The sequence below is a fragment of the Pseudoliparis swirei genome, chromosome 7, assembly GCF_029220125.1.
Source record: "Pseudoliparis swirei isolate HS2019 ecotype Mariana Trench chromosome 7, NWPU_hadal_v1, whole genome shotgun sequence".
NCBI classification, from domain to species: Eukaryota; Metazoa; Chordata; class Actinopteri; order Perciformes; family Liparidae; genus Pseudoliparis; species Pseudoliparis swirei.
The window spans coordinates 4,458,257-4,484,025 of record NC_079394.1 but is presented as its reverse complement, the minus strand read 5'-3'; the positions used below and the strand labels follow the sequence as shown (position 1 = coordinate 4,484,025).

At 43.6% G+C, this 25,769-nt stretch overlaps 2 protein-coding genes across 6 annotated transcripts; one reads left to right on the top strand and one right to left on the bottom strand.

The window, feature by feature from the left end:
* The first annotated feature begins 123 nt into the window (after nt 1-123).
* On the top strand, nt 124-11,345 carry ankdd1b (ankyrin repeat and death domain containing 1B). 3 transcript variants are annotated; one of them, XR_008832404.1, is made up of 16 exons: nt 124-562; nt 2,087-2,187; nt 2,337-2,435; nt 2,837-2,935; nt 3,211-3,315; nt 3,436-3,537; nt 3,651-3,749; nt 4,334-4,432; nt 6,289-6,387; nt 7,010-7,108; nt 7,220-7,318; nt 7,717-7,812; nt 8,216-8,417; nt 8,700-8,831; nt 8,942-9,050; nt 11,258-11,345. XR_008832404.1 is itself a non-coding variant. In XM_056419800.1 (15 exons), the coding sequence occupies exons 1-15, from the start codon at nt 388-390 to the stop codon at nt 8,995-8,997; spliced, it is 1,662 nt and encodes a 553-aa protein (XP_056275775.1). In that variant the 5' UTR covers nt 124-387; the 3' UTR covers nt 8,998-9,278. The 3 variants fall into 3 exon arrangements, 1 of the variants encoding a protein (XP_056275775.1); XR_008832405.1 differs by lacking the exon at nt 11,258-11,345 and adding an exon at nt 10,050-10,129; XM_056419800.1 differs by lacking the exon at nt 11,258-11,345 and having other exon boundaries at nt 8,942-9,278.
* On the bottom strand, nt 9,052-24,195 carry poc5 (POC5 centriolar protein homolog (Chlamydomonas)). Of its 3 annotated transcripts, none has more exons than XM_056419797.1 (13): nt 24,112-24,195; nt 22,785-22,868; nt 22,170-22,323; nt 19,904-20,011; nt 19,573-19,772; nt 18,612-18,788; nt 18,229-18,333; nt 13,156-13,335; nt 12,066-12,252; nt 11,255-11,379; nt 10,834-10,935; nt 10,039-10,209; nt 9,052-9,601 (listed from the first exon to the last, which is right to left on the bottom strand). In XM_056419797.1, exons 1-13 carry the CDS (start codon nt 24,166-24,168, stop codon nt 9,467-9,469), a joined length of 1,785 nt encoding a protein of 594 aa, XP_056275772.1. In that variant the 5' UTR covers nt 24,169-24,195; the 3' UTR covers nt 9,052-9,466. The 3 variants fall into 3 exon arrangements, with proteins under 3 accessions (XP_056275772.1, XP_056275773.1, XP_056275774.1); XM_056419798.1 differs by lacking the exon at nt 24,112-24,195 and adding an exon at nt 23,263-23,329; XM_056419799.1 differs by lacking the exon at nt 24,112-24,195 and adding an exon at nt 23,201-23,220.
* Nucleotides 24,196-25,769: the final 1,574 nt, after the last annotated feature.

Below are 25,769 nucleotides of genomic sequence, written 5' to 3'. Positions count from 1 at the left end.
AGAAGGACAGATTTAGAGTTAAAACACATTCAATGAATATGACAGAGTGTATGAATAGTTGGTAGTAGGCATATTTCACGATGGAGACCACGATAAATGAAGCCGCATACTAGTCGTGGAACAAAGGCGACGTGTGACTTGTCAAATAGTCTCTGTTGATATCAGCAGTGGCTCCAGGGAGTGAGCCGGTAAAGCAAACACAGCCTTGAGAGAATAGCAGCAGGAGACTTCCACCTCGAGGCTCGCCGTCTCGTTGAAGACGAGAACGGTACGGGGTCTGAACGTGTTCTATGGGATCTGTTTCCTCAGAGATCTTTCTGTGTTTACTGTCAGTGTTATTGACATTAAAAACCCTTGGTCACACAAAGAGGTCGTTTAAGCTTCGCAATGGAGAAAAGAGCGATGGATTTGAAGGCGATGATGAAGAAGCATCGTCCCAAAACAGAAGATTTGGACCCTCGGAAGTGGATAAAAGAGGAGACTATTATGGGTTTCGCTGACTTCATATCCAACAGGCAATCGGACAGAGTGGAAGATACCAGCTTCGACGACAGCGTGATGTGTGAGTATGGAAGTAGATCAAATGTAGAAAAAGTGGAAAACAAATAGAATATATTTAAATGATCATGTAGGCAATATTTCAAAGAAGTTTCTCTTGTTCAGGACTAAGTCTTCGAGTTTATATTGTTAAAGCTGGAGTTAATGATTAGTTATGCAGAGTGGAATGACTATATATGCCCCATTTCTTCACAAGAAACACACTATTTGCATTAGGCGTACACCAAGGCAAGCTGCACCACAGCACATACACTCATCTCCGCTGACCTCGTCTGCTCCTGCTCAGGTTTTAACTCAGATGATATTATATGTACACTACCGTTCAAAAGTTTTGAGTCACCTAGAAATTACCTTATTTTTCAAAGAAAGGCACTGTTTTTTTCAATGAAGATAACATTAAATTAACTAGAATGGGCACTCGGTAGAGCGCATACCTTCGCATATCACAAGATTGGGCATTGAATTATGAACATTTTGGCATTAGTTGCATGCCAATTGGACAAAAATGTATCGTGCTATGGTAAAAAAAGAGTTTGACCTTTCCATGACCTTGACCTTTGACCCGATTGATCCCAAAATCTAATCAAATGGTCCCCGGATAATAACCAATCATCCCACCAAATTTCATGCGATTCAAGAACATTTTGACCTGTTCATGACCTTTGACCTTGACCTTTGACCCGATCGATCCCAAAATCTAGTCAACTGGTCCCCGGATAATAAACAATCATCCCACCAAATTTCATGCGATTCGGTTCAATACTTTGAGTTCTGCGAAAGATTTTGACCTGTTCATGACCTTTGACCTTTGACCTTTGACCCGATCGATCCCAAAATCTAATCAACTGGTCCCCGGATAATAAACAATCATCCCACCAAATTTCTTGCGATTCGGTTCAATACTTTTTGAGATTTGCGAATAACACGCATACAAATAAATAAATAAATAAATAAATAAATACACGGCGATCAAAACATAACCTTCCGGCATTTTCAATGCGAAGGTAATCAGAAATACAGTCTATACATTGTTAATGTGGTAAATGACTATTCTAGGTGGAAATGTCTGGTTTTTAATGAAATATCTACATAGGTGTGTAGAGGCTCGTCTCTAGTGTTCTTATGGTACATTGTGTTATCGCCTTAGAAGACTAACAGAGGGTTAGAAAACCCTTGAAAACCCTTTTTTAATTAGCACAGCTGAAAACAGTTATGCTGGTTAGAGAAGCTATAAAACTAGCCTTCCTTTGAGCTTGACGTTTGAAGAACAAAATTAATATTTAAAATAAAAATCATTATTTCTAACCTTGTCAATGTCTTCACTATATTTTCTATTCATTTTGCAAATCACTTGATAAATAAAAGTGTGAGTTTTCATGTAAAACACGAAATTGCCTGGGTGGGTGACCCCAAACTTTTGAACGGTAGTGTATACCTGACACATCATCTGGTTGTGCATCAAGATAAGCACATGCTGTTATGTATCTACATTTTTTTTTAAAGCCATAATATGTACTGTGTTGTGCAGTGCTTTCTGGGGAGAAGCAGTTTATGGAAGCAGCAAAGAGAAATGATGTGGTGGCCATGAAGGCGCTGGCAAGAGGGCTGAACGCCAACGCGAGGGATCTGGTGAGTCTAGACAAACACTCAATCTGCATGTCAGCGTACCGCATCGTATGATGCCACACACACAGGCCGAAAGGCTCCTCATTTCTTGGATTTTGTAAAAAAAAAAGTATATTGAATGGACAATATACTGAAAATGTTGTTTGACTCAGGATAACAGGACTGCCCTTCACTATGCAGTAGCTGGCAAAAACAAGGAAGCTGTGCATCTTCTTCTTCAGCGGAGGGTCAAGGTGGACCAAAAGGACAAGGTGGGAGGGTTTCTCACTCCCTGCATCTGACAAATTGAGCCACTGACATTTGCTTATGTAATACTCGTAACCCTCCTGTTACCTTTACATTTACTAACATATTTTACCCTCGGGGTCAATTTGACCCCAGCAATTAAAACCTCCAGAAAATTATTAGAATTAATATTGTTTCCCAAGTTTAAGTGTGAGGTACTTTATGTTTGTTTGTTGACTACCTAAATAGCCCTTTAAATATATAAAAAAGTTGATATTTCTTATATGTTTGACACAGTGAAAAACAGCCTGGGGTCAAATTGACCCCAAAGAACACCGACGTTAAACATTGAATGGGGTCAAATTGACCCGAAAGGTAACAGGAGGGTTAAGTTATCACAACCTTCCATTGTGTTCTCGTCTGGCAGCACGGTGTGGCACCCATTCATTTGGCTGCCTGGTTTGGCAGTTTGGACATCCTGAAATTATTAGTGCAGTCCGGGGCTGAACAGAAGGTTGAGAACGAGGTAAACAAGCAAGAAGATCTTTGTTCTACTTTTTCTCAGTAATTGATAGAGAAATATATACAGAAATTGGGCCATTTGTCTTTCTATTTTGATTATTAAAGAAAATGTTCACCCTAAGGTAATTCATTTCCATAATAATGGATTACAAACCTAACATTCGTATATGCTTGTCTCAGATGCTCGTGTCCATGATGCCATACATCCCTCTGTTTACGATTGCAACTCAAGTACATTTATTATATATTATATTGCACCTTGCTTTTCACCCACCTAAGGACGGAATGAATATCCTGCACTGCGCTGCTATCAACAACCACACCGACATTGTAGAGTATATAATTAATGACCTGCATATGAAAGAGCTAGACAAAGATGACAAGGTATCTACTTGAAACCCATTTTACACAAATCAACCATATAATTCATGAATATTACGGTTATTATATCAATAACAAAGTATATGAAGTAAATATTGTTTGTACATCAATTCTTTTTTTCAGTCAGAACAACGGGCATTTGCATTGGCGGCAAAGCATGGATGTGTTGAAATGATGGATATGCTGATTATTCCATTTGAAATGGGCACCATGAAGGCCAACAAGGTGTGTGTGTGGACTCACATGTGTCTGAATGCACATGTGTGTGTGTGTGTGTGTTGCAACTGCAAATAAGCTCAACACCCTTTGATGCCCGTTGTTTCCCTCCCATCTGCCAGGGCGGGGACACGCCCCTGCACTTAGCTGCCAAGAACGGCCAATCGGATGCCGTACGGTCGCTGCTGCAGAGCTTCGATACGCGGGATGAAGTCAATATGGTACACAATCAATGTGCATCACCTATGGTACACAATCAATGTGCATCACCTATGGTACACAATCAATGTGCATCACCTATGGTACACAATCAATGAACATCACCTCTGTCACGGTTTGGTGTGTCACAGCGTGTGACTCACCCACAGCTGGCTGGTGGCTCCACTTTGGATTAATTAAGGTGAATTAAACGTGTACCGGTTACTTTTATATAGCAAAGAAAACTGTGCACTGGGTTGAACTTCAATTCTACTTGATAATATTTACTCGGTGTTTCTGGATTCTTCCAAATGGGAGTGGAGTTTAACGATGGATATCATCTGAATAACGATGATGGAGTTAATAATTAAAATAGTTATTAAATCATTTTAAATGTTTAAAACGACATCAGCATAAACAAATATCATTTTCCGTCGGGCTATTAAGTTACAGATGCCGGTTTATTATCCAACGAGGATTCATTTCTGATTCGTTACGGTTACGAGTCTGAAAATATCGTTTACATTTTGTGAGCATCGCAAGACATTTTGTGTGTGAGTTTTTTTTATCTAGCACTACTATTATATATGTAGATTTTGTTTTGCAGAACTGTGAGACGGCTCTGTACCAGGCAGCGGAACAAGGCCATGAAGAATGTGTCCTGATCCTGCTGGAGGCCGACTGTGACCCCAACGTCCTCACAACGGTACAACAGGCCACTTCTATGACTTTAACTGGCACATTTTTTTGGCAGATCAGATATTCCTTTGATAGGACATACATATGTATATGCAACTCCATCTAGACTGATCCCTATTGTTATTTGATATTGACATTGTGTGTTTGTACAAATACAGGATATATATACACTACCGTTCAAAAGTTTGGGGTCATCCAGACAATTTAGTGTCTTCCATGAAAACTCACTTTTATTCATCAAATGAAAATTGAATAGAAAATATAGTCAAGACATTGACAAGGTTAGAAATAATGATTAATATTTGAAGTATTAATTTTGTTCTTCAAACTTCAAGCTCAAAGGAAGGCCAGTTGTATAGCTTATATCACCAGCATAACTGTTTTCAGCTGTGCTAACATAATTGCACAAGGGTTTTCTAATCAGACATTAGTCTTCTAAGGCGATTAGCAAACACAATGTACCATTAGAACACTGGAGTGATAGTTGATGGAAATGGGCCTCTATACACCTATGGACCCAGGGCTGGCCAGGCCATCTTCTGGCCTTCTAAACATTTTCAGAATATATATTTTTAAATATATATTTTTCCATTTTTATGTAGTATGTATTTCCCAGAGTAAGAGTTATTCTTATTTTCATAGTTGTTCCTTCTGGGCTGAGATTGCGGGGTTGTCTCGCCAGATTTGATCTTTATGTTTATGTTTTATCCAATCGCCAACTGCCAGGCCATCAAAAGCCGCCCTTAGGCCAGGGAATAAAATCTGCCTGCTGTAGAATCAATAGAATGGAAATGGGCGCTTGCTATGTCAAGTCAAGTTTTAGAGTTATGTTGTGTCAGCCAATCAGCTTTTAGCCTGGCTCCTCTAGGAAGCAGAAGGGCAGGGCAGGCTTTTAGCAGGCAGGGATAGGCCAAGGCGTTTGATGGTCATATTTAGAGTGAGAAGCGCGGGCAGTAGACAGAAGGATGAAAGAGAAACTGAATCAGAAAAGATCAAATTAATTCATTTTAGTACGGACCATTTTTTTCAACCCAGAAGGAATGGAAGGGATGATGTCATTTGGTGAAATCTGCTACGAAATCTACTTGCCCTGTTTACAATGCCCTGTTTAGTGAACAAAATTTTTTCTTCTCTTTTTCTTCGTTTTCGACTTCTCCATCGCGCGCGCACTGCACGCAGCGCGAGAGAAATGACAGAGAAAATGACATGCCCGATCAACATCAGACGGCCGTTTAGTTTAATTGTTTAGTTTAATAAATAAACTGCTAAAAATGAAATGACGGGCCATTTTTTTTTTTTTTGCGAATTTCTAATAATACGCCGTGATCCCGTCGACGTAGACGTATTGAGCAGCCCTGGTGGGCAGCCAGAATAATGATAGTAGAGGTGGATTAATCTAATACTGGGACTGTAGGACCTCACCTCAGGCCCCAGGCCCCAGGCCCACGCCCGATGGAGATATTTCATTAGAAACCAGACATTTCCACCTAAAATAGTCATTTACCACATTAACAATGTATAGTGGGTATTTTTGATTAATGTTATCTTTATTGAAAAAACAGTGCTTTTCTTTGAAAAATAAAGACATTTCTAAGTGACCCCAAACTTTTGAACGGTAGTGTATATATACTTTTTGTTGTATTTACACCGTATTGTTGTCTTTGACTTTTACACTAATCATATTTACACTCTTCCTATTCTGTATTGCAACTGCTGCACAGCAATTTCCCTCAAGATAAATACTTTCCCCCTCTAAATATCTGACTTGGTGCCCTGTGATAATGTAATAGTGTAACATGATTGAGTGTTTTTGTTCTTGTAGTCGGTCAACAGCTAAATCTCCCTCTCTCGCCTCTCTTGAAGGCCAGATGCAGCGCTCTCCATCCAGTTTCAGAAAGAGGAGACATGCCTCTTGTTCAACTCCTCTTAGATTACAAATCCTACATGGACTTCCAGAATAAGGTAAGCAAACCCAAGCTAGGTGAGGGTAGTACTCAGATGTTAACCCTATAACCGTTGGGGTCAATTTGACCCTATTTAATGTTTAACGTCTCTAAAAAAATTATTGACATCATTTTTTTTGCTTCATATTTCACGACTTCTCCTAATTTATTGAGGACAACTGGGAAAACATAAGATTCACATGATGATATGTTTTCAATGTCCTGTACAATTTGACCCCAGGCTGTTTTTCACTGTGTAAAACATATAAGAAATATCAACTTTTTTATTAATTTAAAGGGCTATTTAGGTAGTCAACAAACAAACATAAAGTACCTCACACTTAAACTTGGAAAACAATATTAATTCTAATAATTTTCTGGAGGTTTTAATTGCTGGGTCAAATTGACCCCAAGGGTAAAATATGTCAGTAAATATAAAGGTAACAGGAGGGTTAAACATTGAATGGGGTCAAATTGACCCTAAGGTAACAGGAGGGTTAATTCTAATCATTTTCTGGAGGTTTTAATTGCTGTGGTCAAAAAGGGTAAAAGATGTTAGTAGATTTGAAGGTAACAGGAGGGTTAAGCTAAAAGTTCACTTTCTGGGCTCACGTCGTGAAACAGAATATTTTCCCTCTCAGCACCTCGAGGCTCCTCTCCACCTTGCCGTGAAGAACAGTCACATCCCTGTCATCCATTCTCTACTGACGGCCGGCTGCAACATTAATGTCGCTGATAAGGTGCGCTAGTCTCGAGTCAAATAAGATGCGAGTCAAACTATATATGAGACGAGTAAATTGAGAAAATAATTGCTGCATTGTGTCGTCCCGTCCGATGCTGTGAACTGTTAGAGGTCCCAGACTGTTATGCACCTTGCTGCAGAGTCGGCCAGGATAGATGTCGTGGAAATGCTTCTTAAAGCCGGGCTGGATCTGACCCTCCGGGACAGGGTAATAACAGGATAATTGCCATATATGTTAACTTATGCTCTTGTGCAGACCGAGTAAATCATGGCCAAAATCCAACAGTTAAGAGATGTGTTCTAATACCCCTCAGTAATAGTCAGGTAACACAACAACCCTTTATTTATTTATATGATTCTCTTGAGGTTCATTTTACCATTTTTAAAATTGAAATCGAGGGGTATACTGACAAAGAAAAGGCCCAGAGGCCCACACCAAAAATATTAAAACCAATATTTTCATGGATAAGGAAGCCTAACAAGGTAACCAAGAGATGAGAAACAAATTGGATGATAGATAATTGTTTTTAGTGTATTTTACAGCTGATGTTAGCATAAGAGAGATTACATGTTTGTATTTTGTTGTACGTGTTGGATTCGGAGTAGCAGGGTAAGACGGCTCTGGGTGTGGCAGTCAGAGCAGACGAGGTGATTGTTGTGGACATGATCATCAAAGCAGAAAGATACTACACCTGGAGGAAGGTGAGAAATGCAGAAATGACTTGAAACTTGTACTGTTTTCACACGTGTGCCATAATTCATTCTAGAGGCCCTGAAATCAATAATCACATTCATCACAAACGATTTATTTTCCAATGTAAAATCTAGATAAATTCAATCCCCTCGAATATTATTCAAGCATCTAAAGTAAAAAAAAGAAATAAAGAGGACGGACCTGCAACCCAGAAGATGTTGACAGGCAATTTATCAATAATTGAATTAAGAGCATGTCTGAATCCTTTCCTGTTGTTATCGTTATTAAATTTTTTTTTAAACTCTGGCATTCATATTGCTAATCATGTCTTTCCAATAATCTCTCCACATGCCCCCGTGCTCTCTGACTCCAAGGCTTGTGGCCTTTTACGTAATTTAATTGCCCTTTCAGGCGAACCCAGAAGTTAATGAGAGCATTCACAGCGAGAATCCGCTGACGTTTAAACTGGACCACCGCTCCGAGACCAAGCAGTACCGCTCCTCGGCCTGGCACCTGGCCTACAAGATTCTGAAGGCAGGAGACTGGAAAAGTCTCGCAGAGCACTGGAGCTTCACAAAGGACCAGGTGTCGGCCATCGAGGAGCAGTGGACAGGTGCCGTAACCCGCACGCCGCCTGGACAGCCTTTCTCCTGTGCATTTGGAAACTCTCTGAAAATGTAAAACAGAAGCTTCTTGTCACCAAAATGAATGAGGAACATTTTACAACGAAATTTATTATTCTTGGATAGCTTCATTTTTTTCCCCATCAGATTGGCCTTTATATTTATTTTTATTTTATCTTTCTATGCACAGAGGCAGGTTGTGAGGTTATTGTTAGTTGACTTATTTTGCTGGCTGTACAGTGCTGTGTGTGTGTCTGTGTGTGTGTCCGCAGGTCAACAGAGCTATCAAGAGCATGGGAACCGGATGCTGCTGATCTGGCTCCACGGGGAGGAGTTGGCTCAGAAGAGCATTGCCAAAGACCTCTACCAGGCCCTCATCCTCACAGGGAACAGGAAAGCTGCAGGTACATTCAGAACATTTGTAAATATATGCAGGAATATATAAACATAAAGTTGTGCTGGCTGGGGATATGTTCCAAAATGCTATCGTGGAAATTGTTAATTTGTTTTGCAGATATGATTCGGATGAGGACATTGGATTCCAACAGCAAGAGCTGCAGCATTTTATGAGGCGACATATGGACTATATAACTTCACGTTTACATCATTTCCAACAACTGAAAGTGAGCAGTAAAATAATTTATTTTGATCAGTAACATATGGCTTTGGTGTATTAAAACAACAAGTGAGTCTCGATAGAGAAAAAATTATACCATAAATAAATGCAATTTTAAAATCGTGCACAAGTGAAACGATTCTGTTCAGTCATTTTTTTCATAGAAATAAATGTACATGTTGTAACTCTAAACTCTAGCCAGCTGGGAATAATAATAAAAAAACATTTACGCGTACATTTCCTTGTATCTATGAAGCACTTTCCTGAGAAGAATACTATTGCTCAAGACATCATGCACATTCATGATAGGAAGCTGAAAAAAAATCTACTGTTCACTTCAAATGCGGAGAGCGAGGGCAAATCCAAACTAATGCCACGGTAACCATTTCTTGGATAGTTTCATAGAATAAAATCTGATATAAATCAGTCAACCACTTTGATCGAGTGTACGTGGCACGTGCCGCTGTGTGTTCTGGAGGAGCTTCTGTGTCCGCCGGTGCTTTGGCCCAGTTGGGAGGAGCGAGGAAACTTGGAAGCCGTGGCCTGACCGATCGTGAGCTGAAAGAGAGACAAATGAAAATGTTCATCTGGATTTTTTTCAGCTTCACATAAACTAGAACGGGCACTCGGTAGAGCGCATACCTTCGCATATCACAAGATTGGGCATTGAAATCTGAACATGTTGGCATTATTTGCATGCCAATTGGATAAAAATTGACCGTGCTATGGTAAAAAGAAGATTTTGACCTATCCGTGACCTTGACCTTTGACCCGATCGATCCCAAATCTAATCAAATGGTCCCCGGATAATAACCAATCATCCCACCAAATTTCATGCGATTCGGTTTAAAACTTTTTTTGTTATGCGAATAACACGCATACAAATAAATAAATAAATAAATAAATACACGGCGATCAAAACATAACCTTCCGCATTTTCAATGCGAAGGTAATAAGGTGTACCCAATACAGTAGTGATGCACTCTGTCCCGTACCCGTGTGACAGGATGATGGCGTTCCACAACCACAGAGCTCATGGGTGGAGCCACGCTCATCACCTGCAGGTTGCCGCGTGCAGCCTTCCCACCGTCAGTGCGTGCCGTGATGCGGGCCGTTACGGTCTTTGAGGGCTTTTGTTGAGGGGCTGTGATGACACGACCGCTCACCTGAAACAGCAAAGATGAGTGTGTCACGGATGAATGGGATAACTGTCGTCGAGACTTCTTTTGTACTAAACCCGAGTCGTTCTGTGTTAATAACAGTCGTACATGCAAACTCATTCGGGGTGAGAACGGTGACACTGCAGCGCGGGGGGGTTCGATGAAACCTCAAACTTCTATACAGGGTTCTTACACATTTTGACCGATGGATTTCCATGACTTTTCCATGACTTTAAACCAAATTTCCATGACCAAACTGAAATCTCGGTATAAACATGAAAACTGTAGAAAATGTTGCGTATTGAGAGATATCGCCGCCTTATATTTTGAGCGTCTTTCTTTAAAAAACATATTAATTATTTCAAAATCGGCGTAAATGAACATGTGATGTCACAAATTTCCATGACTTTTCCCAAACTTTTATGATTTAAGTTTTTTCCATGACTTTTCCAGGCCTGGAAATGACCATTTTAAAATTCCATGACTTTTCCAGGTTTTCCATGACCGTACAAACCCTGTCTATAACTACGGTCTTTTGACCAAAATTCTAAACTGATCTGATTAGGAATTAAGCCGAAACACGTATGGTAATAATAATCATAGTCAACGATCAGTCTGTATAATGCCAACCTGTTTGTGGGAGCTTGCAGTGCCCCCTAGTGGGAGGGAGCTGTGCACTAGTGTAGTGGGAGGGATGACCTCTGCCCTCGACACAGGGCCCCCGGAGCCCATCTGAGGAACAAGGAAATACAAACACCATTGTAACACCACTACTGAATTCAAATATTTCCATTTTAGTGGAATATATAAGACAAGTTAAGTGGGAAGCAAGAATCTGTTGGGATTTAAAGTAACAACCATGATAATCTAAATTAAAGAAAAAGAAAATTCTGCAAATTCAACAGCATATACACTTAAAACATTTTTTTAAATATATTAAAGACTGGTGAGTTGATTGATCTAATCCGGGATTTGAGGGAATTGAACAATGGTATAGAAGAACTATGGCGTGTAAATACATGTATGGTTTCATGATAAATTGTCCTCTCACCAGATCCTCTACCTGGCTGTGGGAAGGATCCGGGCAGTCGAAGTGGACCGGACTAAATTGTGTGGAAGAGATGGGATATGGATATGGTTGAGTTGATGTAGACTCATCCTCTGGAGGCAGAGTATCTAAAGCAAAAGAAAAAAACATACCATTCAGACACTCACAATATAACACAATATTTTCTTGATAAAAGTTTGTTATTATAGCAGAAAATCAATAACTTTTGTGCTAAATGTTGGACTGGGGTTTACAAATATGACTCTTCCCTCTTGAACTGAATTGATTTGAGTTGCATACTTAAATATCCTGTATTGGCCCAAGCCCTTAAGCCATTTCAATAGTGCTGCCATACAACTAAATAACAGTAATTACATGATTTAATAAATGTGGCAAAGGACTATTGGACTTTTCCCGCCACATTTTTTCGTGCCACTTCAAGGTTATAACCTGTGCAAAGTATACCTGTTAGTAGCACATGCACTGACTCATCACTCCATTAGATGAGCCAGTGAATGACTTGAAGAATAAAGACCACCCTCCACTCTATCCAGTCTACACAATTGTCAATAACACAGGCCTGCACTCTGTGGGGAAATGGTGTTTCTTTCTTTTTCCTGGTAGTTTCTCTCATGATTGATGTGTTGAATCAATACGACAGAGACGCAAGTCCAGCAATGCTTTTACGCTTTGTGGTAGAACAGGGGTCTAATTATGTAGTTATATGGCTTGTGACAAGGATAACAGTGCAAACGAAGTTTAAAAGTGTGGCTATTCTCTCAAAATAGCTTAGTGTGGCTATTCCATTACAGACCATGGTGATCATGAGCTGAAGGTGGCACTGGCCGTCCCTCTGTCGTCGTGTGGAACATGCCGATGGCCTCCATGTTGAGAGCGCACACGCCTCTCATGAAGGCTTTCTTCATCGATTCTTCATAGCGCTCGCGCTCCAGTCGGAGTCTCTGAATCTCTGCCTGGGCCTTCTCTATGGCCACACAGTGCTGTGGAGACAGGATGCACAAGATAGAAACGATTCATTTATCAATTGATGTGATACCGACAAAAACCCATGAAGTTAATTTCCTTGCTTTTATTCTTATGCCTTTTTGTTGCACTCTTGATATCCAAGCGTTTCCTATTTACCTTTATATTCTTTACCTATCAATCAAGAGTAGTGTGGCTGTTGTGCACTGAGATGTTTAAATTGCATCTATGTCTTACATTTACACTTCCGTTCAAAAGTTTGGGGTCACTTAGAAATGTCTTTATTTTTCAAAGATAAGCACTGTTTTTTCAATAAAGATAACATTAATCAAAAATACCCACAATACATTGTTAATGTGGTAAATGACTATTCTAGGTGGAAACGTCTGGTTTCTAATGAAATATCTCCATAGGTGTATAGAGGCCCATTTCCATCAACTATCACTCCAGTGTTCTAATGGTACATTGTGCTTGCTAATCGCCTTAGAAGACTAATATCTGATTAGAAAACCCTTGTGCAATTATGTTAGCACAGCTGAAAACAGTTATGCTGGTGATATAAGCTATACAACTGGCCTTCCTTTGAGCTTGAAGTTTGAAGAACAAAATTAATAATTCAAATATTAATCATTATTTCTAACCGTGTCAATATATTGACTATATGTTCTATTCAATTTTCAATTCATTTGATAAATAAAAGTGAGTTTTCATGGAAGACACAAAATTGTCTGGATGACCCCAAACTTTTGAACGGTAGTGTAACTTAAGAAACTGTTGGAAAATATGTATCTTTCCGACTACAGATTGCTAGACTTCCTACTGTAAAACTTTTCAATGAGGCAAATTCAAGTATGAATCTATCACTGCAGCATCACCACACGCGGCGTGTTTACGTGCAGGGCCTTCGCATGCTCGTGTACCTCTGCCAGCTTGGCCTCATACTCTGCAGACAGGTGGGTGCAGACCTCTTCAGCCCTCGCACGGCAAGCCCGCTCCATCTTGACCTTCCAGTGTCTCTGGATCAGAGAATGCCAGCCTAACCACACCTTCTTCTTCAGCTGCGAGTTGTAGTGCCGCTGTGCTACCTGAGCAGCGTGAGCCTAGCAGGGAACCACGAGACCGTCAAAATATATTCACGAGGAAATCATCACGCCCGTGATCATGCGTGTGCAGAACTTTATCTCTGGTGGTGCACCGTCTGTGTCAGGGTTAGGATAATAATGAGTCCATTTTAACCCTCCTGTTACCTTTAGGGTCAATTTGACCCCATTCAATGTTTAATGTCGGTGTTCTTTGGGGTCAATTTGACCCCCAGGCTGTTTTTCACTGTGTCAAACATCTAAGAAATATCAACTTTTTTATATATTTAAAGAGCTATTTAGGTAGTCAACAAACAAACATAAAGTACCTCACACTTAAACTTGGGAAATAATATTAATTCTAATAATTTTCTGGAGGTTTTAATTGCTGGGGTCAAATTGACCCCGAGGGTAAAATATGTTATTAAATGTGAAGGTAACAGGAGGGTTAAACAAATGACACAGCTATTTTGTAAATATGTTTACCTTGTTTTTGCTAGTTTGATAAGCATTATGGTATGAAAAGGTCACAAGTGCACTGACAACCTTTCACACATGTACATTTAGTCAAATATGGCATATAATGCATGTTCAGGGACATTGGGATGTATGGGAATGCAAAATGATTATTTGCATAAATCATTAAACTGACAGTAATCTAGCAATGTTAAGAAACATTCACAACCAGTGATTTCACATCCATTTCCTAAAATTCCCATATACGAAAATCCCCAAAGTAAAAACAAAATGTACACTAAATTATATTGTGATTGACAAAGACGGAATTAAAAAGGTGCACTGATGATTTAAAGATGATAATAAGATGTTTATAAATGGGATAATTATATGTGATGCTCATTTTATGTTTATCTCAACAACACACATTACTCTAAGAAGCAAACACTGATGATGTGTAAAGGGTTGTGTAAATATGACCTTTGTTTTAAAAGGGAATATGCAATTTAGCTTCCAGTCTATACAAACGTGGCTGCCTCTGGTCACCCCTTTTTGTAATAGTTGTTTCTGTCCTCTCACGCCCTTGTCACCTGCCCTCCTCCCTCCTTCCTAGTCCCTCATCCTTCACCCTGGTCATTCCATTTCCCTTCACCTGGTGCCTCTCTCCACCTCCCTCAGTCCCTCTCACCTCCCCCTTCTCCCTCTGCCCTTCTCTCTCTCCCCACCTGCCCTTCCTGGTCCCTCATTCCCTCCTCCCCACCTGGTCTCACCTGCCTCCTGCCCCTTGGTCACCTCCTCATTCCCTCCCCCTTCTCCCCTTCCCCCCTCCCTCCTGGTCACCTCCCCTGGTCCCCTCTCCTCCTTCTCACCACCCTCGCCTCTCCCCTCCTGCCTCTGCCTCACCTCACTCCTTCATCACCTCCTCCTTCCTCCTCCCTTCCTCCCCTGCCTCTCACCTCCCTCTCTCCTCCCCTCTCTCCACCCCCCCTCCTCACGCCTCACCTGCCCTGCCTCACCTCACTGGTCCACATCCTCATTCCCTGCCTCTCCCCTCCTCCCCTCACCCTGGTCCTCCCCACCTCCCTCTCCGCCCTTCCCCTGTCCCTCCTCCCGCCCACCTGCTCCTGTCACCTTCTCCTCTCCCTCCTCCACTTCCCTGGTCCTCCTCCTGTCACCTGCTCCCTCCTCCTCCCTTCCACCTTCCTCCCGCCTGGTCCACCTGCCTTCCTCACCCCTCCCTCTCACCTCTCTTCACTCCCTTCCTCCTTCCCTCTCTCCTCCCCCTCTCACCCTCCTCTGGTCACCTTCATCCCTCCTTCCTCCCTCCCTCCTCTCCACCCTTCCACCTGGCCCCCGTCTCTCCCTCCTCCTCCTCCCTTCTCCTCACGCCCCTCTCCTGCTCCTCTGGCCCTCTCTCCTCCTCCGTTAGTCCTGGTCTCCCTCCGCCCCCTCCTCTGGCCTCTCACTGGTCCTCTGGTCACCCCCTCTCCCCCTCCTTCTCACCCTGCCTCCCTCTCCTCACCTGCCTCTGGGTCCTCTTGGTCCCCTCCTCCTTCACCTGGTCGCCCTCAGTCCTCACCTGGTCTCACCTGCGTTAGTCCCTCCTTCCTCCTCACCTGGTCCTCACCCCCTTGCCTCCCGCCCCTCTGGTCTGCCCCCCTCCTTCCTCACCTCCCTCGTCCTCCTTCTCCTCTGCCTCCGCCCTTCTCCCCTAGTCCCTCCTTCTCTCACCTTGGTCCTCACTCCCTTCTGCCTGCCTCTGGTCACCACCTCTTCCCCACCTGCCTCCTCACACCCTCCTTCGCCCCTCTCACCTGCCTCTGGTCACCCACCTGGTCCTTCACGCCCTTCACCTGGTCCTCCCTCCCCCCCCTCCACCCACCCACCTGGTCCTTCCCTGGTCCCTCACCTCCTTCCTCCCTCCCTCTGCTCACTGTCACCTCTCCTTTCTCTCCACCCCCTCCGCCCTTCCTCACCCCTTCTCCCTCACCTCTGGTCCTCACTCCCCTCACCCCCACCTGGTCACCCCCCTCCACCCTTCTCCCTGCCCTCTCCCCGCCCCTTGGTCCCTCCTTCACACCACCCGCCCTTCACCCTTCCTCCCTCCCCTCCCTCCTCTCTTGGTCCTTCCTCCTTCACCTGCCTCCCTCACCACCTTCTCACCCTCCCTCCCGCCCTTCCTCCCTCCTGTCCCCACTCCGGGTCCTCACCCCCTTCCACCACCTCCTTCCTGGTCCTCACGCCCCACCTGGTCCTCACGCCTTCTCACCTGCTCCCCTTCCTGTCTCCTGGTTCCTTCCCACCTCCTCCCTGGTCACCTTCCTCCTCTCACCCCCCTCCCCCCCTCCCTCACCCTTCCTCCCCTCACTCCTGGTCCTCTCCTCCTTCTCCCCTCCCTCCCTTCACCTCCTTCCCCGCCCCCCCTCACCTTCCCCTTCTCCTCCCTCCCCTTCCCTCACTCCTTCTCACCCCTCTCACCCACCCTCTTCACTCCTTCCTCACCCCCTCCTCCGCCCCTCACCTCACCCTTCCTCACCTCAGCCCTGGTCACCTCTCTCACCTCTGGTCCTTCACCTGGTCCTCACCCTCCCTCCCCTCCCCTCCACTACCCCTCGCCCTTCCCTCACTCCCCCTCACCTCCTTCTTCCACCCTCATCTGCCTCCCCTCACCCCCTTGTCCCTCCACCCTCTAGTCCTTCTCCTCACCTCCTGTCTCTCACCACCCCTCTCCCCCCTCGCCCTCCCTCACCTCCTCCCTCTTCCCCTTCCCCTCAGCCTTCACCACCCTCCCTCACACCCCTCACCTCTCCCGCCCTTCTTCCTCTCCTCCTCACGCACTCCTCACCTCTCCCCTCCTTCCCTTCTCATGGTCCCTCCTTCCTTTCCACTCACTCCCCTCCCCTTCCCACCCTCCTCCTGGTCCTCCTCCTCATTCCCTGGTCACCCTCACCCTCCCTGCCTCCCCTGCTCTCCCCCTCCCGTCCCTCCCTCCTTCCACCACCTCCTTCCCCCCCCCTGGTCCCTCCACCTGGTCCTCCTCCCTTCACCCCTGCCTCCCCCCCCTGGTCACCCCTCCTCTGGTCACCTCTGGTCCCCCCCCCTCCCACCCCTGTCCCTCCCTCCCTTCCTTCCCTCCTGCACCTGGTCCTCACTCCTCACCTTCACCTCCTCTCTCGTTAGTCCCTCTCCCCCTCCTGCCTGCCTCTCCCTTCTCCACCCCCACCTGGTCACTCCCTCCTCCTCCTCCCCCCTTCTCACCCTCTTACCCCCTTCTTCCTTCCTCAACTCCCTTCACCCACCTCCTCTTCTCCCTCCTCCTCCTCCTGCCCCTCTCCTCCTTCCTCCTCACTCCGCTTCACCCTCATCCTCCTCGCCTCTTCCTCACCTCCCTGTCACCCTTCTAGGTCCCTCTCCCCTTCACCTGGTCCTCACGCCCCCCTCACCTGCACCTCGTTCCCTTCCCCCCCTCCTCCCCTCCTTCCCACCTGGTCTCCTGCCTTCACCTGCCTCCTCCCCTCCTCCCTCCCTTCTCCCACCTCCTCACGCCCTTCTCTCCTGCCTCTGGTCCTCCTCCCTCTTCCTCTCTCATTTCCTTCTCCCTTCCCTCATTCCTTCTCACCTGCCTCTGCCCTTCCTCCGTCTCCTCTCATTCCCCTTCTCCCTCCTCCCCTTCCCACCTGCCTCTCCTGGTCCTCCCCCCCCCCTCCTTCTCCCCCTGGTCCTCTCCTTCCTTCACCTGCCTCTGGTCACCTTCTCTCCTCCCTCCTCCTTCACCTCCTCCCCTCCCTGCTCACCTGCCTCCCTCCCGCCCTGCTGGTCCCTCCTTCCCCTCACCTGTCCTCCTCCCTTCTCTCACCTGGTCCTCACCCTCGTCCCCCTCCTCCCCTTCCCCTGGGCCTCTCCTTCCCCCACCTCTCACCCTCCACCCTCCTCCTAGTCCTCCCTCCTCACCCCCTGTCCTCCACACCCTTCTCACCTGCCTCCACCCTCGTTAGTCCCTCCTCTTCCCCCTTCACCTCTCACCTCCTCCCTCTCACCTCTGGTAGTCCTCATTCCTTCCCCTGGTCCTGGTCCTCCGCCTTCCCACACCCTTCTCACCTCCCTCATTAGTCATTCCTCTCTCCCCTCTCTCCTCCACCTCCACCTGTCCTCTGCCAGATGTGTTGTGTTGTTGTGCCAAGTTCTCGTTATTTAGAGTAGATCCTGACCTGACCCTTCTCTGACCTGCCCTGCCTGCCTGACCTCTGATTCCCTGCCCGCCCTTTTGGACTTTTTTCTTTGACCCTGATCTCGGTTTGACCACCTGTTTCCAACCAAAGACAGTATTCTTCGTTACTCCTGTCTGAGTCGTGCTTTTGGGTCCACTCTAATAGCGTTGTGACAAAACGTCTGAGGGCACCATCTCCCACTGTAAATAGTTTTTAACCTCTAGGAAACGCCACAACGCCGTCAGTGTACCTCCTCTTTGACCTCAGTGTGCTGGATTCTCCAGTGGGTGAAGACCCTCATCTTTTCAAGCCTTTCTTTGTGTCTGTCCAACACCTGGCTCAGGTTCCCAATCACCTGAGGGAGGACATGTCAGACAATGAGCTTCCCAGTCTAAAACGCAGACAAAAGTGTTCCTCATGTTCTAAATGTACATAAGAATGAGGATCAGAATGAGCAAAAGAGCATTAGATAGAGCGATAGCTTAGACATGGATAAAGCCCACCCAGTCCTTCACTTACATTTTACAATAATGGAAATTACTCCAAATTAAATCTCAGTCAGGTATTCAATCCATGTCCAACCTACCAGTATATTATGAACAGGAGAAAGAAAATAAGTACACATGTAATCACCTCATCTTTTCTCTGGTTGGAAGTCTCATATGTGTGTAGCAGCCCCTTCAGGCTGTCTAGCTCTGACCTCAGGTCAGCTGTCTGGGCTGCATACCTCTCCCTCTCTTTCCTCATCTCCAGCTTGTGTTGCTCCATGAAGGCCAGCTTCCACTTCCTGAGCTCAGTCAGCACATTTGTCTAATCAACAAATAGAGGGCAAGACGTTAGTGCTTTAGTAAATATCAACATATGTACACATATCTTCAGGCAAGAGTCTCACAACTGCACAATCTTAGAGAAAAAGAGCAGGAAGGACCTCCATGTCCAACCACTCACCTCCAAAATCATTCCACTGGGAGGCATAATAAAAAGGTCACTGGTTCCATGAAGAGAAGAGCTGTCTATTCTCTCTATTCTCACCATTACTTATGTACATTGTCCACAGTATTTCCTCCATTTAAGCCATCTCAGTCTACTGTTTAATTGCGTGAGAATGTGAAATGTCAAAATAAGTACGATGCAGATTTTAGTTGCTCGAACGTGTACAGTGTTACTCATCAATATATATGTTATATAATCTGAAACTAACGCATTTTTGTATTTTCCACAATACACGATTCAAGGTGTTGGAAATGATGTGCAGTAAGAAACAGAAGCGTGTTAGAAACAGCAGAATTTGCTTTCTAGATTGGTCTTCAAAAAGTTAAAGTAATGCTCTGGTGACATTGTACCACAGATTTATCCACTTATGTAAAACCAATCTTGCATTCGCATTTAAATTTATCGAGAATGAACCCGCTTCTATTTTGCTGTTAACTGCTGAAACACACCGGTCCCATTATTTTATTTCCGCTATGCCAGCGTCCTATATACAGCCCGACAACATTATCTATGGTCAGCTCTGAAGCACGCAGTAAAAAGGGAGTCATTGCATTGATTGACTGTGAAAGGAACGTTCTCCAGTACAAGGAAGCAGACTCACCTTCAGGTTGTGGCTCCAAGTGTCCAGAATGTTCTCCATCTTGTTGATGTTTCCCTCTGAGATAAACATCTCTGTCACATCGAACTCGGGCGGTTGCGGGCTGCTTGGCCTTGACCTCTGAGCCACTGTCTGTAACCTGTCTGAGGGAGTGTTGAAGAGCGGCGACACCCTGCTCGATGAGCGGCCTGCCGTCTCCTCAGCTAGAAGGCAAAGAGGAAAGGAACGCAGAGAGACAGAATATACTCTCAGTTTTTCTAGAGAAATACAACACGCAGTTAGATATCAGACCAACCGAATCATTTTCTTTCTTTGTATTTTTTATTACATTTACCATGAGATGCTCTTAAACGTGCGGAGGGCTCAACAATCAAGGGGGAGACCTGTGAGGCTCTCACAGTCCTGCTGGAATGCCTCCCATCTTTAGCTTCAGTGGCGGCATCTGAAGACGGGGAGTTCAGAGAGAGACGGCACAATGGTAAATAGATTGGAAATGTAGCTCGAATACATTTTACCTGGAATAAGTGACTCAAATTCAAAGTTGAAACAAAAGACGGCTTAAAAAAAAAAGAGAAAGAAAAGGCGATGGCGAGAATGCTGAATAAGACAAGCCTGGGTCCCCGCTGAAGAACGCATTTATGTCAATATCTTAATTAAATCCTGCAGAGGGACGAGAAAGCCTTCACTCTAAAGAGCAAAACGGGCAGCGAGCCAGGAGATCGTTACCAATCTGCCGTCTGCTTTCACATCTCTGTGCACTACTCCATGGCAGTTAAAGCACTAAACCCTCCAGTGACAGATGTGTGTGTGTGTGTGTGTGTGTGTGTGTGTGTGTGTGTGTGTGTGGGGGAGGGCTGGCTGTGGGTATCGTGGGGAAACGAGATGGGGCATACAATCTGACAGACTCGTATCAAATGCATCTCGAGTAGACTGGTTTACAAGCTGAAAATATGAGGCGTATAAACACACTATATTTACCTTCGCATTGAAAATGCCGGAAGGTTATGTTTTGATCGCCGTGTATTTATTTATTTATTTGTATGCGTGTTATTCGCAAAACTCAAAAAGTATTGAACCGAATCGCATGAAATTTGGTGGGATGATTGTTTCTAGTTTTCCATGTTTAGATGCAAAATATCTTTTGGCCGCTGAGCTTGAGATGAGGGCAGTCTCTAGAAGGGTTCAAGTTCTGTTTCTGTCCAGGCTTATCGTGATAAGTGTATACCGTTGTTGCTCGGAGCGGGTTTTAATAAATAATAATGAATTAATATCAAAATATGTAAAAAATATGAAAAACAAAATGAGTAATCATAAACCCATACTCAGCTTCCTTGATACGACACCATTAGCTTAACTAACATAACTAAGCATAATATAACATCTAGGAAACCACCCAATTTTGGAAAAATGGGTGGCAATTACATTTATTAAACAACAGAGATAGACCTTGTTACTCTGACAAAGACATACCTATGTAGATATACATGTGTACCTATATGCATAATAAATGAATAGATGGGATTAAACTCAACAAGAGGGGTGGGGGGTGAATGGATGCATCAAGACACAATATAATGAGTCAGTAATGTATGATTTTTGTATGACTACAGAACAAGATTATAACAAATTAAAACAAAACAGTTAAAGGGTCAATTTGTGAGATTGTTACACTTAGGTATATTATAGCTTATATATACACTACCGATCAAAAGTTTGGGGTCACTTAGAAATGTCTTTATTTTTCAAAGAAAAGCACTGTTTTTTCAATAAAGATAACATTAATCAAAAATACACACTATACATTGTTAATGTGGTAAATGACTATTCTAGGTGGAAACGTCTGGTTTCTAATGAAATATCTCCAGAGGTGTATAGAGGCCCATTTCCATCAACGATCACTCCAGTGTTCTAATGGTACATTGTGTTTGCTAATCGCCTTAGAAGACTAATGTCTGATTAGAAAACCCTTGTGCAATTATGTTAGCACAGCTGAAAACAGTTATGCTGGTGATATAAGCTATACAACTGGCCTTCCTTTGAGCTTGAAGTTTGAAGAACAAAATTAATACTTCAAATATTAATCATTATTTCTAACCTTGTCAATGTCTTGACTATATTTTCTATTCAATTTTCAATTCATTTGATAAATAAAAGTGAGTTTTCATGGAAGACACAAAATTGTCTGGATGACCCCAAACTTTTGAACGGTAGTGTATATATATAGCTATATATAAAATACCTGCACTACTAAAACTAGGGCTACCTTATTAAGTCAAGGTTTCTTTAAGTTGTTTATGAACAATTACTGTCGATCTGTCTGTGTTCACCAGGGATGTAGCTGCTCGTAGAAACGTGCGGTGATAAAACACGGTAGACTCTACCGTAATGGTTCTAGTATAAAGAGTCTTATCTGCTCCGAGTGCGACCAGGTACATGCTGAATTGAGAGTTCAACCATTAAGAGAGCTATAGTTTGCTGAGGGCAGTTTCTTGATGAAGTTTATTAGTTCAGATTCTATCTATTGATCATCTTTCTCTGGATGTACGCTACATGTGTGTATGAATGTTTTTGCATACAACAACAATAAGACACCAAGATACCTGCTGGGCGCAGTGATTTTGTGTCCTCTTTTCTCTGGGAAGCCCGACCCCCTTCCGACAGATGTGAGGTGCCCGGCCGCTGCAAGTGAGCACCGGTGTGTCTGTCAAGCTTCGGGGTGACAACAGCATAGCGGAGGAGCTCCTCATACTCATCCTGTTGATCCATAAACAATTTTTAATAAAACAGTCAGCTCAAGTGAATTTTAACAGTATTTTAACAGTATTCAAATCACTCACTGGGAAGTAAAGACTATGGTGAATGTTAAAGTAAGCACTCAAAACTGCTTGCTGCAAACATCCATTCAATTTTTCAGATCTACCTCTGGCTTCAGCTTCGATGATCTATACCTCAAATACTCAACATTTAATTTTACAATGAAAAGAGCAGTTACATTTCTGGCATGCCTACCTTTGTTTGTAATTCCACGTCATTTGTTTACATTATTGATTTGATTAAAACTAGGAACCTATAAAACGTGTCTGATTGCATTTGCTGCTTGTACAACAGACTTCACTATGAAGATGTGCTCCACAATGTCCCAGTGTTCTCATATCTGAGATATATGACAAGTGCATAATGCAGCCTACGTTGTGAATGTGTTTTTCTTTATTTACCTGCAGATCAGAGGAAACAGAGCTACCCGGATCAGAGTCCTTGGGCAGATCAGGACTGGATGGTTTATCTTCATCTGAGGACATCTAGACACAAGAACAAAATGTGTGTCTAGATGTAGCTAATGTTTGTGAAACAAAATGCCAGCCTGCAAAACAAGAGACTAATACAGCACGAGAATATAAGCTATCGTCAGTGTAACTTTCAGTTAAAGTATGATTCTTCTGGCAAACATACGCATAAACGAAAATCTACCTAACCAACGTAAGTTAACATAACATTATACATCAGAGACATACGCTTCCTTTTAGCTGCACAGATAAAAATATAACGCTACACAACTCATTCGAGCAAGTGGCGTTAGTGCTGCTTTACTGTTTATATGACTGAAGTATAATTAACCTACAAGATGACGTACCTAACCTTACGCAGACAATCTATGTGCAGTCGGCATAATGGTGCAGACATATTTAACGTTACCTTTTGTATATGTTTATGCAAGCTCCCACACTCTCGTTCCCCAAGTTATTTCGTCAGTTAGAAAATGCTTGCTTTGCCGTTTCAAACCGATTAACAACAGACTCTCTGATTGGCTACTGTTTTCTCAGTCCTTTGCTAAGTTGTCTCTGATTGGCTAATATTTCCTTCACCCCTTTGCTTAATCGTCTCTGATTGGGTGCAATGTTTCCATGGTAACGGTAAGCGGAACCACTCGGAGATCAGCTCACCAGCGGCGCTCCTGGTGTAGCGTGACTTCAGTACATGGCAAACAATAATCTTCCCTTTACGTTTTTCTGTGATTTTGACAAGAGTTAATTTGCTTTAATCCTCAATTATCATGGCTTCCAGTGGCAGCACACGTTATATAATATGTTTCAAGCTCTGACTGGGAGTCATATTTGGAGAACTTGAAGTTATTAACCTGCTAATGTCCGCTATATTCTCTCAACTTCACGTTAAGAATGATGATGATGATGATGATGATGATGATGATGATTACGTATCAAATGGGGTAATTTGTAGTTTTAGGAACATTTTTAAAAAGGACATATGAAACATAATTTCAGGCTAATCTTAAAATAAAATAAGATATTCCTTTATAAGTCCCTCAGTCGGGAATTTGCAAGTATTACAGCAGCAGGTGCACAGTAGAGCAGTAATACAAATAAAAATAAAATACCAATATTAAATAAACAAAGGAATACAAAAATATATACACGGTACTAATTAAAGTGCATTGAACAGTCAACAGATTAAAGTGTCCAAGTGATAAAGTGATCCAGTGTTTAAGTATTTTAGTGGTTTACTGCAAGTGTGTTGTGCCGGTACCTCTCCCTCAGACACCGGGAATGAATCCGGGGGCGGCTGTGCAGCGCTGTAGAGCATCCTGCAGGGGGTGGGAGGTGTGGTCCATCAGGGACGATGGCTTTGCCGTCATCCTCCCGTCCCCATGCACCACCTCCACAGTATCCAGAGGACACCCCGGCACGCTGCTGGCCTTCTTTATCAGCTTGTTCAGCCTCTTCCTGTCAGCCGCTGCCATGCTGCTGCTCCAGAAAGCCACTCCACAAAAGATGGCTGATGCCGCCACAGAGTCAAAGAAGGTCTTCAGGAGTTTTCCCTGCACTCCAAAAGACCCCAGTCTCCTCAGCAGAAAGAGTCTGCTCTGTCCCTCTTTTTATTATTATTTTATATTCAGTTGTAAGTTGTGACCATTCTGGGAGCAAACATGGTTCACACACTGATTTAAAGCAATATCTCAACCCCCTGAAGACCATGTGCTTAAGACACGTATGTGGGATAGGCCTCACGGCTTGGCAGTCTAGAGAGAAGAGACATATGGTCCCTCTCAACTGTGGCGGAGCTGCAAGCAGTTCTGTTGGACTGGAGCCCGCTCGCCACCTGCCTGAGTGCTGAGAGTACTTCACTGTCAGCATTGTTATAAGACCTGCAGGCTGACTTTGAAAATGAGGAAAGCATGGTTATGATGTTGTGACAGATCAGTAATCCCCCCCGCCAAAACAGCAGTTTGACAGCTGGTCAGATAATCACAAAGGAGGTCTTAAGGATTCATTTCCTATCAAATATATTATAACAAAATAGAATCATCATTTAGTGCAAGCAATGCTTGGCACAGACCCCCCTCAGTGCACAAACCTTTTATCACACATGACTTGACAGTTGACGCAGGCTGTGAATTTGTGCGAAAATTGTGAGGCACAGAGGATAATCCTTGCTGCTCTGTGGGGAGTGGAGGTTTCCTGTTGAATGACAGAAAGCCAGAGCTCCCACAGATCACTTATTTCTATTTCAGAGCAGATGATTCACATGTTTTGAAAGGTGTTGGTGACGTGTTGATCACAGTTTCTGCAAGTGTCCTATGCGTGTCTGCCTTTATTACCTTCGCATTGAAAATGCGGAAGGTTATGTTTTGATCACCGTGTATTTATTTATTTATTTATTCATTTATTTATTTGTATGCGTGTTATTCGCGTAACAAAAAAAGTTGTAAACCGAATCGCATGAAATTTGGTGGGATGATTGGTTATTATCCGGGGACCATTTGATTAGACTTTGGGATCGATCGAGTCAAAGGTCAAGGTCATGAAAAGGTCAAAATCGTTTTTTTACCATAGCACGGTCAATTTATATCCAATTGGCATGCAACTAATGCCAAAATGTTCATAATTCAATGCCCAATCTTGTGATATGCGAAGGTATGCGCTCTACCGAGTGCCCATTCTAGTTAAAATAGTGTAACAATAAGTTGTTAGGCCCAGACAACTGCAGGGTTTGTCTATGCTTTATGAGACCGCTTTCATAGCACGATACACCATGATACACCGACTCTTCATCTTGTAAACCCAAAAATGAAATAATAAACAAAAGCTTCAAACTGACTTTAAGAAACAGACAGATACCATCTGTACACTTGTTTAATAATAAGATACTGTTCATAGTGGTTAGATTAAAGTACTGCTGCCTCT